General features: G+C 36.1%; 1 protein-coding gene across 1 annotated transcript in view; it reads right to left on the bottom strand.

Moving 5' to 3' along the window:
* Positions 1-14,848, bottom strand: part of LOC124393520 — a 243,501-nt gene that overhangs the window by 209,354 nt on the left and 19,299 nt on the right. The window contains 5 exon segments of the mRNA XM_046861414.1: positions 5,676-6,132; positions 6,134-8,103; positions 11,305-12,496; positions 12,498-13,829; positions 13,925-13,935. Of these exon segments, the coding sequence (XP_046717370.1) occupies positions 5,676-6,132; positions 6,134-8,103; positions 11,305-12,496; positions 12,498-13,829; positions 13,925-13,935 (4,962 nt within the window).

Genomic DNA, 14,848 nt, shown 5'->3' on the forward strand with positions numbered 1-14,848 from the left:
AATATTTTCATAACACATGCAGTAATAAAATCCTTATAAAAATGCTCCACGTCAAATCCCTAAAATAATCCAGACATTCATACAATCACACTTAAGTCACTTTGCGGCATTAAAATTGAAGACGATTTGCTGATTCAATTCTATGACTGAAGTGAACTCGTGCAGATGAGACATACAGTATATACATTCAGATACAATATATCGTAATATATATTTGAATATATATTATATATTAAACGTGATTAGATTTTCATCAAATTTCTGCACATTAATGTTTTTTCTTATAGAAGTTTACCTTCCACATATCACTTATTATATTGTACAATAAAATAAGTTATTTTTCATCCACAGAACATTGCATTGATGTTAGTTTTACTCATCTGAAACAGTCTTCATTATATTATATACAGTAAATGGTGGACTAACAACAAGTTGAGATAATATTCTCATATAGAGAGCACATAAATATTCAAAATTCGACAATTGTAAATTTATCTTATGTTGATTGTTGTATGATGAGTGCCAAAGCGTATACATGTGCCTAAAATGTTGTCATGATGCCACGTACATTTTGTTTTGATATAAAATCTTGTCTCTGTCCAGGACATGTTATTGGTCATCTCCTTACTCTGTCATACTTTCAGATGTGTTTAGTTTGTGCATTTTAATTGTATTACTTTTTTTTATGTTGAAATTTGCATTAACAAAAACTAACAAATCTAACCCGGCTTAGTCAGGCTTAACAATATGCACTTTTAAAAGCTTCTCGTATACAAGACCGTATTTTATTTTGCATGACACTCTTAAACCACAAAAATTCTTTCAGTCAAAAAACTATGCTCCAGTCATTTTTCCAATGCTGTATCAAAAGCCATGAATAGTTTTCCGCTGTTAACAATGTTCAATCTTACTTTCCTGTCTAAACGATTTTAACATCCAAACTAAGATCTGCTGCAATATGTGCTGCTACAAGACTTGTCTCCTCTCCTTTGATATGGAGTATGTTAAATAGGCTTGGCAAGTGCCCAGCATCGAACAACAGACAAAGGAATAAGACAAAATATTGACCCCATGATCATTGGAGGTTAAGATACTGTACATCTGTCCCAACATAATCTTAATAAATAGAATTAAACTAAAAGTTATCCTGCTGTATGAATGTGGTGATTGCCAAAATCAAAATGAGAAGTTGTCCTTTTGTAAGAACCTGAATGTTATATGAGGCACAAGGTTCACCGAGCTGACCAATAGTTAACACTGTCAGTTCTTCTTTGGGAGATGCAAACTGATATTTTTAAATGACACATCATGAGAGTGTGGCTATAGTATTTAACAATAATAATAAAACTCATAAAGCTCTTAAATTGTGAAAAATTAAATATATCGCTTTCTCGAGTTGTGTGCAAAAAAACAATTATTGTTGTTGATGTTATAGTCCATTCAAGTGCTCCTACTTGATCGATTATTGAACTCATTCACAACAGCACAATGATACAGTTCACTCATATTTAAAAGATTATGTTAATTGAATTCTAGAAAACAAATTATTATTATTAGACTGAAACATTTGAACTGCATAACAACCCGTGTGGAAATGATGATGCAATATAAGAATCCCACAATTTATTCTTCTTAATCAATTGCCAATGCATTGTATTTCTTACACAAAATTAACAAAAATGTTGACTCACAGAGATTAGGGAAATGAGCTCAACAAACCTTAATAATGCAGAATTGCTGTTCACAACATAAAACAAATCCCTGAGTGAAAATCTTTAAAAATAATAATAATAATGGAATAGCCTTACAAAGAAGTTATTATTTCCAACAGAAAGATGAATTATATTTAAATCAAATTTATCTTTTTCACCATCAGTAAGCATGTACTCATTATAAAAAAGATAAATCAGAATGGAAGAAATGTTTTTAGACAACCATCAGTAAAACTATCACATTAAATAAAAAATAGCAGGATATAATCTTCAGTGCAATGACAAGCTTAAAGAAAAATATAAATCCAACAAACAAAAAATAGGAACCAACGGCTTATCTTACCTCATGTCCCTCTCCTGTATTAAGTGTAATCAAACTTGCAGATAAAGTCTCATTTTTAACTTTTTCCAAAGTTCCACCAGCAGTAAGTGTGGTGTCATTGTAAGATGTGATGAACTTGAAGTCACTGGTGCGTGAGCCTGTAGTAAGATATGTGTCATAATTGTAAGAACTGCGGAGAGTTCCAGCTCCCTCCACTTCTGCATAGTTGGGAGGGAGATATGCACTGGGAATGGCCACTGCTCCATCAAACAACAGTCTGGGTTTTCTCCTGTGGCAAAACCTCACAGCCAGAATCAGAATAATGAAAGTCAGGAAGAAGGTGGAGACCGAAACCAGGGCGATGATCAAATAGAAAGTTAGTTTGGAATTGCTCTCCTCATAAGTCATGTCTTTAAGTTCTGGAACTTCAGCAAGATTATCAGAAATAAGTAAATATACAGAACACGTAGCAGAGAGAGGTGGCTGTCCATTATCTTTTACTGAGATAACAAGGTTCTGTTTCATGCTGTCAGATTCAGTAATGTCCCTCTGAGTCCTGATCTCTCCACTATGGAGTCCAATAGTGAAAAGCCCTGGATCAGTAGATTTAACGATCTGATATGACAACCATGCATTCTGTCCAGAATCAGCATCCACAGCAATCACTTTGGATAACAGAGAGCCAGAGAGGGCAGTTTTAGGACCATCTCAGTCATCAAAGACTTTCCCTCTGAAGCAGGATATAAAATCTGTGGAGCATTATCATTCTCATCTGATATAAAGACACTCAAAGTGACATTGCTGCTGAGTGGAGGAGAACCATTGTCTCTGGCTGCAACCAGGACTTTAAAGTCTTTGAATTTTTCATAATCAAATGATCTCACAGCATGGATCACTCCAGTATCTGAATTAATGGATATAAATGATGACAGTGGAACACTATTTATCTCACTGGGCACCAGAGAATACAGTACTGTACCATTCTGCCTCCAGTCTGGATCTCTTGCAATAACAGCACTAATAGATGTTCCTGGTTTATTGTTTTCTGTTACATATGCAGTGTAGGACAACTGCTCAAAGACCGGTGGATTGTCATTGATGTCAGATACAGATAGATGGAAGGTTATGGATGTTGATAAAGGTGGAGAGCCTCCATCAGTAGCAGTGATTGTTATATTATAATCTGATGTCCTCTCTCTATCTAATAAGCTTGTGGTCACTATAGAAAAATAGTTTTTAATAGATGGGTTCAACTGGAAAGGAACATTTTCTTGAATGGAACATCTGACTTTTTGATTATCTCCTGAATCGTTATCCTGAACATTAATTAGGGCAACTTCAGTTCCTTTCTCAGAATTCTCTGGAATGGGGTCATTTAGTGATTTAAGAATAATTTTGGGTGAGTTATCATTTACATCAGTAATGTCTATAATAATTTTGGCAGTGGATGCTAAGCCAGGACCATCTTTAGCCTGAACTCTTAATTCATATGTAGATTCTTCTTCATAGTCAATATTTCCTTTTACTGTAATATGACCATTTGTCTTATCGATAGAAAATATGTTTGCTGCTGTATCAGATATTCGACTAAATTCATAACTGACCTCTCTGTTCACGCCCTCATCAGCGTCTGTAGCGCTCACTGTAACTACTTCTGCACCCAACGGTGCGTTTTCAGCCAGAGTAACCTTATACACAGACTTACTAAAAACCGGGCTATTGTCATTAGCATCAAGGACATTGATGTGGATAAGAGCAGTACCAGACCTCTGTGGAGTCCCTCCATCAATCGCAGTAAATATTAAATCAATTTCCTTTGTCTGTTCACGATCCAGCTCTTTATCCAAAATCAGTTCAGCATATTTTCCTCCGTCCGCGTTTTCTTTAACTGACAAAACAAAATGAGCATTTCTTTCAAGTGAATATCCCTGAACCGCATTTTGGCCTATGTCAGAGTCATGAGCTTCATCCAAAGGGAAACGTTCTCCTTTATCGGCTAATTCATGGATATCAAACGTTATCCGATTATTCGGAAATCTCGGCGCGTTGTCGTTTATGTCCTCAATCTGCAGTGAAATGCGGTGCACTTCAAGAGGATTTTCCAACACAAACTCATATTTCTGAATGCAAGAGATCTTCGACCCACAAAGCTTTTCTCGGTCTGTTGTTTCCGCCACGACCAGATTTCCATTACTCACATTAATTTCGCAGTACCGTCTACTGCTACCATCCGTCTCTATTCGAGCTTTACGAGCAGACAATCTTTTCACGTCAAGTCCGAGATCCTTTGCTATATTTCCGATCACATATTGCTGCTTCGTTTCTTCCGGGAATGTGTAGCTAAATCTGTCCTAACAGCGTGAATGATGATGAATACCCATGCCAAACGACATAATATCGAAGATGAAGATATCATTTCCATTCTCATTTTAAACAAAGGTGTGTGCTAAAATGGTGCTGTATTCTGGAGTACAGTCCTCAGTAAACACAAGCTTCTGTAACAATGATTTTCGGTCTCAGGGAAAGCTGGAACATTACTCTTCCTGGGTGGTGAGAATTATTGGTTGTTCCTCGGTAAACAGCGACTCTTTGAGTATATGTAGAGTACTGCAAGTGCTATTTCCTACACCCTCATACCAATCATTTTACCTATTTGCCATAGCATTTTCGAACGAGTTTCTGCGATACTGTTCATAGTATACACTGCGTCACTTTACAGGATTTGTTCTCTAAAACACTTGTTTTCTAAAGTAGAGGTGTGATATATAACATTATCACAATCTCCCAATAACACTCAAGAAAGCAAACAGTTTTCCAAATGCTCTAATTTCACCTGTTGATTCACAGTAATTTCACGGTATGAAATGGAATTTGGGGATGTATAAATAATAGTTCATTTAAATTTGTTTAATTTTACGAACTGGATGATAGAATCACAAACAATTTGAAAAGAAAGGTTCAATACTACGCGTGACACGCTCCAAATAAAAAGATACCGTTACATGTACTATGATAACTGAGTAAATATTTTTATAACACATGCAGAAAAAACTCATTTTTAAAGCTACACATCCAAAACCCTAAGATAATCCAGACATTCATACAATCACACTTAAGTCACTTTGCAGCATTAACAATGAAGACGATTTGCTGATTCAATTCTATGACTGAAGTGAACTCGTGGAGAATCCCACAATGTATTCTTCTTAATCAATTGCCAATGCATTGTATTTCTTACACAAAATTAACAAAAAAGTTGACTAACAGATTAGGGAAATGAGCTCAACAAACCTTAATAATGCATAATTGCTGTTCACAACATAAAACAAATCCCTCGAAAACTGAGTGGAAATCTTAAAAAAAAATAAAAATGGAATAGCCTTACAAAGTTATTATTTCAAACAGATAGATGAATTATACTTAAATTAAATTGATCTTTTTCACCATCAGTAAGAGTGTACTCCTTATAAAATAGATAAATAAGAATGGAAGAAATGTTTTTAGACAACCATCAGTAAAACGATCATATTAAAAAAAAAAAGCAGGATATATTCTTCAGTGCAATGACAAGCTTAAAGAAAGAAAGAAAGAAATATAAATCAAAAAAACTAAAAAAAATTGGAAGCAAAGGCTTATCTTACCTCATGTCCCTCTCCTGTATTAAGTGTAATCAGACTTGCAGATAAAGTCTCATTTTTTACTTTTTCCAAAGTTCCACCAGCAGTAAGTGTGGCATCATTGTAAGATGTGATGAACTTGAAGTCACTGGTGCGTGATCCTGTAGTTAGATACGTGTCATAATTGTAAGAACTGCGGAGAGTTCCAGCTCCCTCCACTTCTGCATAGTTGGGAGGAAGATATGCACTGGGAATGGCCACTGCTCCATCAAACAACAGTCTGGGTTTTCTTCTGTGGCAAAACCTCACAGCCAGGATCAGAATAATGAAAGTCAGAAAAAAGGTGGAAACAGAAACCAGGGCAATGATCAAATAAAAAGTTAGTTTGGAATTGCTCTCCTCATAAGTCATGTCTTTAAGTTCTGGAACTTCGGCAAGATTATCAGAAATAAGTAAATATACAGAACAGGTAGCAGAGAGGAGGTTGCCCATTATCTTTCACTGAGATTATAACGTTCTGTTTCATGCTGTCAGATTCAGTAATGTCCCTCTGAGTCCTGATCTCTCCACTATGTAGACCAATAGTGAAAAGTCCTGGATCCGTAGATTTAACGATCTGATATGACAACCATGCATTCTGTCCAGAATCAGCATCCACAGCAATCACTTTGGATAACAGAGATCCAGAGAGGGCAGTTTTAGGGACCATCTCAGTCATCAAAGACTTTCCCTCTGAAGCAGGATATAAAATCTGTGGAGCATTATCATTCTCATCTGATATAAAGACACTCAAAGTGACATTGCTGCTGAGTGGAGGAGAACCATTGTCTCTGGCTGCAACTAGGACTTTAAAGTCTCTGAATTTTTCATAATCAAATGATCTCACAGCATGGATCACTCCAGTATCTGAATTAATAGATACAAATGATGACAGTAGAACACCATTTATCTCACTGGGCACCAGAGAATACAGTACTGTACCATTCTGTCTCCAGTCTGGATCTCTTGCAATAACAGCACTAATAGATGTTCCTGGTTTATTGTTTTCTGCTACATATGCAGTGTATGACAGCTGCTCAAAGACCGGTGGATTGTCATTGATGTCAGATACAGATAGATGGAAGGTTATGGATGTTGATAAAGGTGGAGAGCCTCCATCTGTAGCAGTGATTGTTATATTATAATCTGATGTCCTCTCTCTATCTAATAAGCTTGTGGTCACTATAGAAAAATAGTTTTTAATAGATGGGTTCAACTGGAAAGGAACATTTTCTTGAATGGAACATCTGACTTTTTGATTATCTCCTGAATCATTATCCTGAACATTAATTAGGGCGACTTCAGTTCCTTTCTCAGAATTCTCAGGAATGGGGTTGTTTAGTGATTTAAGAATAATTTGGGGTGAGTTATCATTTACATCAGTAATGTCTATAATAATTTTGGCAGTGGATGCTAAACCAGACCCATCTTTGGCCTGCACCCTCATTTCATAGGAAGTTTCCTCTTCATAATCTATATTTCCTTTTACTGTAATATAACCAGTTGTCTTGTCAATAGAAAATATGTTTGCTGCTGTATCAGATATTCGACTAAATTCATAACTGACCTCCCCGTTCACGCCCTCATCAGCGTCTGTAGCGCTCACTGTAACTACTTCTGCACCCAACGGTGCGTTTTCAGCCAGAGTAACCTTATACACAGACTTACTAAAAACCGGGTTATTGTCATTAACATCAAGAACATTGATGTGGACAAGTGCAGTACCAGATTTCTGTGGAGTCCCTCCATCAATCGCAGTAAATAATAAATCTATTTCCTTTATCTGTTCACGATCCAGCTGCTTATCCAAAATCAGTTCAGCGTATTTTCCTCCGTCCGCGTTTTCTTTAATTGACAAAACAAAATGACTATTTCTTTGAAGTGAATATCCTTGAACCGCATTTTGGCCTATGTCAGAGTCGTGAGCTTCATCCAAAGGGAAACGTTCTCCTTTAAAGGCCGATTCCATTATATTAAACGTAATCCGATCATTAGGAAATCTCGGCGCGTTGTCGTTTATGTCCTCAATCTGCAGTGAAATGCGGTGCACTTCAAGAGGATTTTCCAACACAAGCTCGTAATTAAGAATGCAAGAAATTTTCGACCCACAAAGCTTTTCTCGGTCTATTGTTTCCGCCACAACCAAATTTCCATTGTTTAAATTAATGTCGCAGTACCGTTTAGTGCTGCCTTCCGTCTCTATTCGAGCTTTACGAGCAGACAATCTTTTCACGTCAAGTCCGAGATCCTTTGCTATATTTCCGATCACATATTGCTGCTTCGTTTCTTCCGGGAATGTGTAGCTCAAATCTGCTCGGACTGCGCGAATGATGATGAATACCCATGCCAAACGATATACTGTTGAAAATGAAGACATCATCGTTTCTATTCTCATGTGAAACAAAGGCGTTTGCTAAAATGGTACCGTTTTCTGGAATACAGTCCCCAGTAAATACAAGCTTCTATAACAATGATTTTCTCTCTTAGGAAAATCTGGAACATTACTCGAACTGGGTGGGGGGAATATATTTTTCGTCTCTCAGTAAACAGCGACTCTCAGAGTATTTTTAGAATACTGCAACCTGCTCTTTCCCACATCCTTAACATATTTGCTACAGCAATTAAAACCGAGTTTCCACGATACTGTTCAAGTCAAGTCAAGTTTATTTCTATAGCGCTTTTCACAACAGACATTGTCTGTTTTCAGTTAAGGTGAATGGTGTGCATTTATCCCTGATGAGCAAGCCATGACGACGAAACCTTGAGAGGAACCAGAGTCAAAAGGGGAACCCATCCTCATTTGGGTGACATCAAGCGTTTGATCATAAATCTTTCAAAAATACAGAACACTGGAGAGTGAGAACTAACATGAGTACTGTAGTATAAGATTATAAGTAAATGTTCTTTTTACAGTCTTTGGTATAAAAGTATGTTCATATTACACACAGCGTCACATTGCAACATTTGTTATCTTTAAACACTAAATGAAGGCGTTATATTTACTAATTATTAAAATTTCTCAATAACACGAAAGTAAGAAAGTATTTTCTCCACCTTCTGCAATTCACTAGTTCTTTCACTGTAAATTTAAAGTATGAAACGATATTTGGGGACGCGAAAACACTATTTAATTTGTATTTCTTTACGATTACTAACTGTATGATAGAATCACAAACAGAGGAAAAAGAAAGTTAAAATGCTATAAGAGACATACCGCGAATAGAAAGTTCTACAAACATTAAATGGATAAATATTTTTCATAGCACATAAACAATCCTCATTGACGTTCCACTTTCAAGTTTAGAGCACTATATTGATGATAACAATCAAACAAGCAATTCATACAATCACACATAAATCACTTTAAAGCATTTAACATCAAGACGATTTGCTGATTCAAATAGAGCGGTCCCATGATGACCTTTAAGATGCGACGTGTGGTATATGGTCGTGTTTTTTTTTTTTTTAATGAACTGCTGTACCAAATTAAGATTTTTTTTTTTCACCACCAACATGTGGTACAGTAAAGGAAAAAATGTAAACGTCCAGAGTAAGCTGCATAATGTAATTTCCCTTCATTTGACCAAAGCCGTTTTTGACGCTGTCTTTCAGCCCGTGGTCCTGAAACAGTCTTCAGCTTAAATACTATTAAAGAGGTCTGCTAAGTAACATTAATATTAACGAGGTGGACTGACTAAAATGCACGTCAAGATAATATTATTATGTATAGAATAAATATATATTCAAAATGAGAAAATTGTGACCTAAATTCCCTCGCGTCGATTGTTGTATGTTCAGCACTAAAGCGCGTACTTTCGTTTAAAATGTGGTCACGATGCAACCCGCATTTTATTTTGATTAAACTCTTGTCTCCTTTAATGTCTTGTCATTGGTCGCCTCCCTACTTTTTTATTATTACATTTAGATGAGTTCAGTTGCGCATTTCATGTCTTATTTTGTGTTTTGTTCTTATATTAACCTAAAAAGCAAAATCGCATGCCGATGCTGAAGCTCTTGCAACCGAATGACTATGAAAACACATCGATTAACTTTTAAAGGCTCACATGTAGAATAACTGAATAACTTTTAGACAAGATCGGAATACTACAATTTAGAAAGAAGTGGATATGGAAAGTGACATGACTTCTTTACTCATAAGTTATGTCTTTATATTTTGGAACTTCAGCAAGATTATCAGCAATAATAAATATACAGAACAGGCATCAAAAAAAGATGGCTGTCTTTTGACTTTTACTGTGATATCAATGCATTTTCTCATGCTGTCAATTCAGTAAGGTCTTTTTGAAGCCATGTCTCTCTGCTGTGTAGACTAATATAGGAAAAGTACATGATTAGTAGATTTGACAATGTAATATGATGGACATGCATCACTTTGGAAAGCAGAGAGCAAGATCAAGCTGCTTTTGAGAACATCTATAATATTTATAACATCTATAATATCTATAATATCTGTAGAGAGTTATCATTTTGATATAATTTCTGCTATTAAGACATTCTTAGCCACATTCCTGCTGTGTGAAGGAGAACCATTGTCTCTGGCTAAACCTGGATTTTAAACTTTCTGAAATCGTCAGAGTCAAAGGACCTTAAAACTTTGATCATGCCTATATCTATGTATAGTACCAGGTTTCTGCAGCTTACAGCCATCAGTCTCAGTAAGTGTTGTTTTGAAATACAGTATATTTCTCTGTTTTACAGTCTACCTCTTCATCCAAAAGCATTTCTCTGTATTAAGCACATTATTCATTAGTTCCAAAACATAAAGAAAAAAAATACCATTATTTTGAACGGAATATTGGTGTTGTGAATTTGTCTAACATCTATTTTACATTTTGATTCTCATCCAAAAGATACACATTCTTCTATCTTAAGGTGAATGGTGTCCATAAAAATCTGTGGCACATAATTAGTGATAGTTTCAAATTACATTGTGACTGCATGCAATTCCAAAGACTTCTCCAATAAAAAGTTGCATTTTATTGTGTATAATGGCAACCAAACACAAAGCTCCTCTCAGTCAGCAATCTCTGCTACAGTCATTTTTTAAGTGATGTATTAAAAGCAAACATTTGCTCAATGCCTTCAGTATGTAATATATTAAATAATCTTGTCAAGCACACAATATTGGACAGCAGACAAAGAAATAAGACCAAATAATTTGCAAGCTGAGCCCATGACCTAACGATGGCAAGAAACTGTAGGTTGATCCTGATGTAATCTTAATAATAAAAAGTGCACTAAAAGGCATTCTGTGTAAAAGTGCTAAAACTGCATTTGTACAAATTTTAAAAGAGAGGTTGTCCTTTTCCAAGAACCTGAGGCTCAAGAGTCACCTGTCTGGTGAATAGCAACAGTGTGCATTCTTTTTTGGATAGGGTGCATTGTTACTTTTAAAAGACACGTACTGCATTCAGAGATGATCTAACATTAAACAATAATAAAGGTAGACCTCATACAGTTCTTACTGTATGAACAAAATTAATTCCTGTTTACAGTTGTGTGCATGAGATAAAAGAGAAAAGTAATCATCAAAGAAATAATAATAATTATTATTGTTATTGTTTTATAAAATATGGGAAAAAGCTCATCTTACCTCATTTTCCACTTCTGAATTGTTAAGTGTAATCAAATTCGCAGATAAAGTCTCTTGTTGAACCTTCTTCAGAGTTCCATCAGCAGTAAGTGTGGTGTCATTGTAAGAAGTGATGAACTTGAAGTCACTGGTGCGAGACCCTGTAGTTAGATATGTGTCATAATTGTAAGAACTACGGATAGTTCCAGCTCCCGCCACTTCTGCATAGTTGGGAGGGAGATATGCACTGGGAATGGCCACTGCTCCATCAAACAACAGTCTGGGTTTTCTTCTGTGACAAAATCTCAAAGCCAGGATCAGAATAATGAAAGTCAGAAAGAAGGTGGAGACAGAAACCAGTGCAATAATCAAAAAGAAAGTCAGTTTGGAATTGCTCTCCTCATAATTTATGTCTTTTAGTTCTGGAACTTCAGCAAGATTATCAGAAATAAGTAAATATACAGAACAGGTAGCAGAGAGAGGTGGTTGCCCATTATCTTTCACTGAGATAACAAGGTTCTGTTTCATGCTGTCAGATTCAGTAATGTCCCTCTGAGCCCTGATCTCTCCACTATGGAGCCCAATAGTGAAAAGTCCTGGATCAGTAGATTTGACGATCTGATACGACAACCATGCGTTCTGACCAGAGTCAGCATCCACAGCGATCACTTTGGAAAGCAAAGAGCCAGAAAGAACAGCTTTAGGAACCATCTCTGTCATAAATGGTTTTCCCTCTGGATCAGGATATAAAATCTGTGGAGCATTATCATTCTCATCTGATATGAACACACTCACAGTCACATTGGTGCTGAGTGGAGGAGAACCATTGTCTCTGGCTACAACTTGAACTTTAAAGTCTCTAAACGTCTCATAATCAAATGATTTCACAGCATGAATCACTCCAGTATCTGAGTTAATGGATACAAATGAGGTAAATGGAACACCATTCATCTCACTGGGCACCAGAGAATACAGTACTGTACCATTCTGCCTCCAGTCTGGGTCTCTTGCAATAACAGCACTAATAGATGTTCCTGCTTTATTATTTTCCATTACATATGCAGTGTAGGACAGCTGCTCAAATACAGGTGGATTGTCATTGATGTCAGATACAGATAGATGGAAGGTTATGGATGTTGATAATGGTGGAGAGCCTCCATCAGTAGCAGTGATTGTTATATTATAATCTGATGTCATCTCTCTGTCTAATAAGCGTGGTCACTATAGAAAAATAGTTTTTGATAGATGGGTTTAATTGGAAAGGAGCATTTTCTTGAATGAAACATCTGACTTTTCGATTATCTCCTGAATCGTTATCCTGAACATTAATTATTGCCACTTCAGTTCCTATCTCAGAATTCTCAGAAATTGGATCATTTAATGATTTAATTATAATTCTGGGTGCATTATCATTTACATCAGTAATGTCTAAAATAATTTTGGCAGTCGATGCTAAGCCAGGACCATCTTTAGCCTGAACTCTCATTTCATAGGTAGATTCTTCTTCGTAATCAATATTTCCTGTTACTGTAATATGACCAGTTGTCTTGTCGATAGAAAATAATTTTGATGCTTTATCAGATATTCGACTAAATTCATAACTGACCTCTCCGTTCACTCCCTCATCAGCGTCTGTAGCGCTCACTGTAACTACTTCTGTATCCAACGGTGTGTTTTCAGCCAGAGTAACCTTATACACAGACTGACTAAATACCGGGCTATTGTCATTAGCATCAAGAACATTGATGTGGATAAGTGCAGTTCCAGACCTCTGTGGAGTCCCTCCATCAATCGCAGTAAATATTAAATCTATTTCATTCGTCTGTTCACGATCCAGCTCTTTATCCAAAATCAGTTCAGCATATTTTCCTCCGTCCGCGTTTTCTTTAATTGACAAAACAAAATGAGCATTTCTTTCAAGGGAATATTTCTGAATCGCGTTTTGGCCTATGTCAGAGTCGTGAGCTTCATCTAGAATGAAACGTTCTCCTTTATCGGCCGATTCCTGGATATCAAACATTATCCGGCCATTAGGAAATTTCGGCGCGTTGTCATTTATGTCCTCAATCTGCAGTGAAATGCGATGCACTTCAAGAGGATTTTCCAACACAAGCTCATAATTAAGAATGCAAGAAATTTTCGACCCACAGAGCTCCTCTCGGTCTATTGTTTCCGCCACAACCAAATTTCCATTACTCACATTAATTTCGCAGTATCGCTTATTGCTGCCTTCTGTCTCTATTCGAGCTTTACGAGCAGACAATCGTTTCAGGTCAAGTCCGAGATCCTTTGCTATATTTCCGATCACATATTGCTGCTTCGTTTCTTCCGGGAATGTGTAGCTCAAATCTGCTTGGACAGCTTGAATGATGATGAATACCCATGCCAAATGACATAATGTCGTAAATGAAGATATCTTTTCCATTCTCATTTTATACAAAGTCGTGTGGTAAAATGGTGCTATTTTTTGGAGTACAGTCCTCAGTGAACACAAGCTTCTGTAACAATGATTTTCGGTCTCAGGGAAAGCTTGAAGATTACTCATACTGCGTGGTGAGAATTATTGTTCGTCTCTGGGTAAACAGCGACTCTTTGAGGATATTTAGAGTACTGCAACGTGCTCTTCTCTACACCCTCCTACCAATCTTTCACCTATTTGCCATAGCATTTATGAACGAGTTTTAGCGATACTGTCCATAGTATACACTGCGTCATTTTACAGTATTTGTTTTTAAAAAACACTAGTTTGCTAAGGTTAAGGTGTGATATTTAAACATTATCACAATCGCCCAGTAACACAAAAGAACGCAAACAGTTTTCCAAATGATGTAATATCACCGATTGATTCACAGTAAATTCACGGTATGAAACGGTTGTTGGGGATGTATAAACGCTATAAAACTTTTAACAGTTTTTTTTTATTTGCTAAAAGGATGATTGTCACGAAGAGGGGGGAAATACATTTTAAATATTATACATGACATACTCCAAATAAAACAGTTTTAAATATACATTTACATGTATTACGATAACTAAGTAAATATTATTTATTAAACATGCAATAAAAAATAAATGCTCTTTGAAGCTTCAATTCCCAGGCGTTAAGATAATCTAGACATTCATACGATCACACTTAAGTCACTTTGCAGCATTAGCCATGAATACGATTTGCTGATATAATTCTACTGATTAAGTGATCCCATGTGGAGACGGGACATATTAATATATACAAACATCCTCATCTTTATCTTGTGTCTTTTTAAATGTGATCTGACTTTTTGCCAAATCCACGCATTCTTTCTTTCTCGTCGTGTTAGCAGCATAGAAGAAACAAAATAATAAGTAAATATACAGAACAGGTAGCAGAAAGAGGTTGCTGTTCGTTGTCCTTAACAGCGATAACAAGGTTATGTGTTATGCTGTCAGAGTCAGTAATGCCCATTCCTCAATTTTTTTTATTGAAACAATATTATTTTCATATTAAAGTAATTACATGAATTTCCTATTCAAACTGACTGGGTTATTTAAAAAAATATTTGTCCAGGAACATAATACAAAAGATTTA

Source organism: Silurus meridionalis, chromosome 11 (assembly GCF_014805685.1).
Source record: "Silurus meridionalis isolate SWU-2019-XX chromosome 11, ASM1480568v1, whole genome shotgun sequence".
Taxonomy (NCBI): domain Eukaryota; kingdom Metazoa; phylum Chordata; class Actinopteri; order Siluriformes; family Siluridae; genus Silurus; species Silurus meridionalis.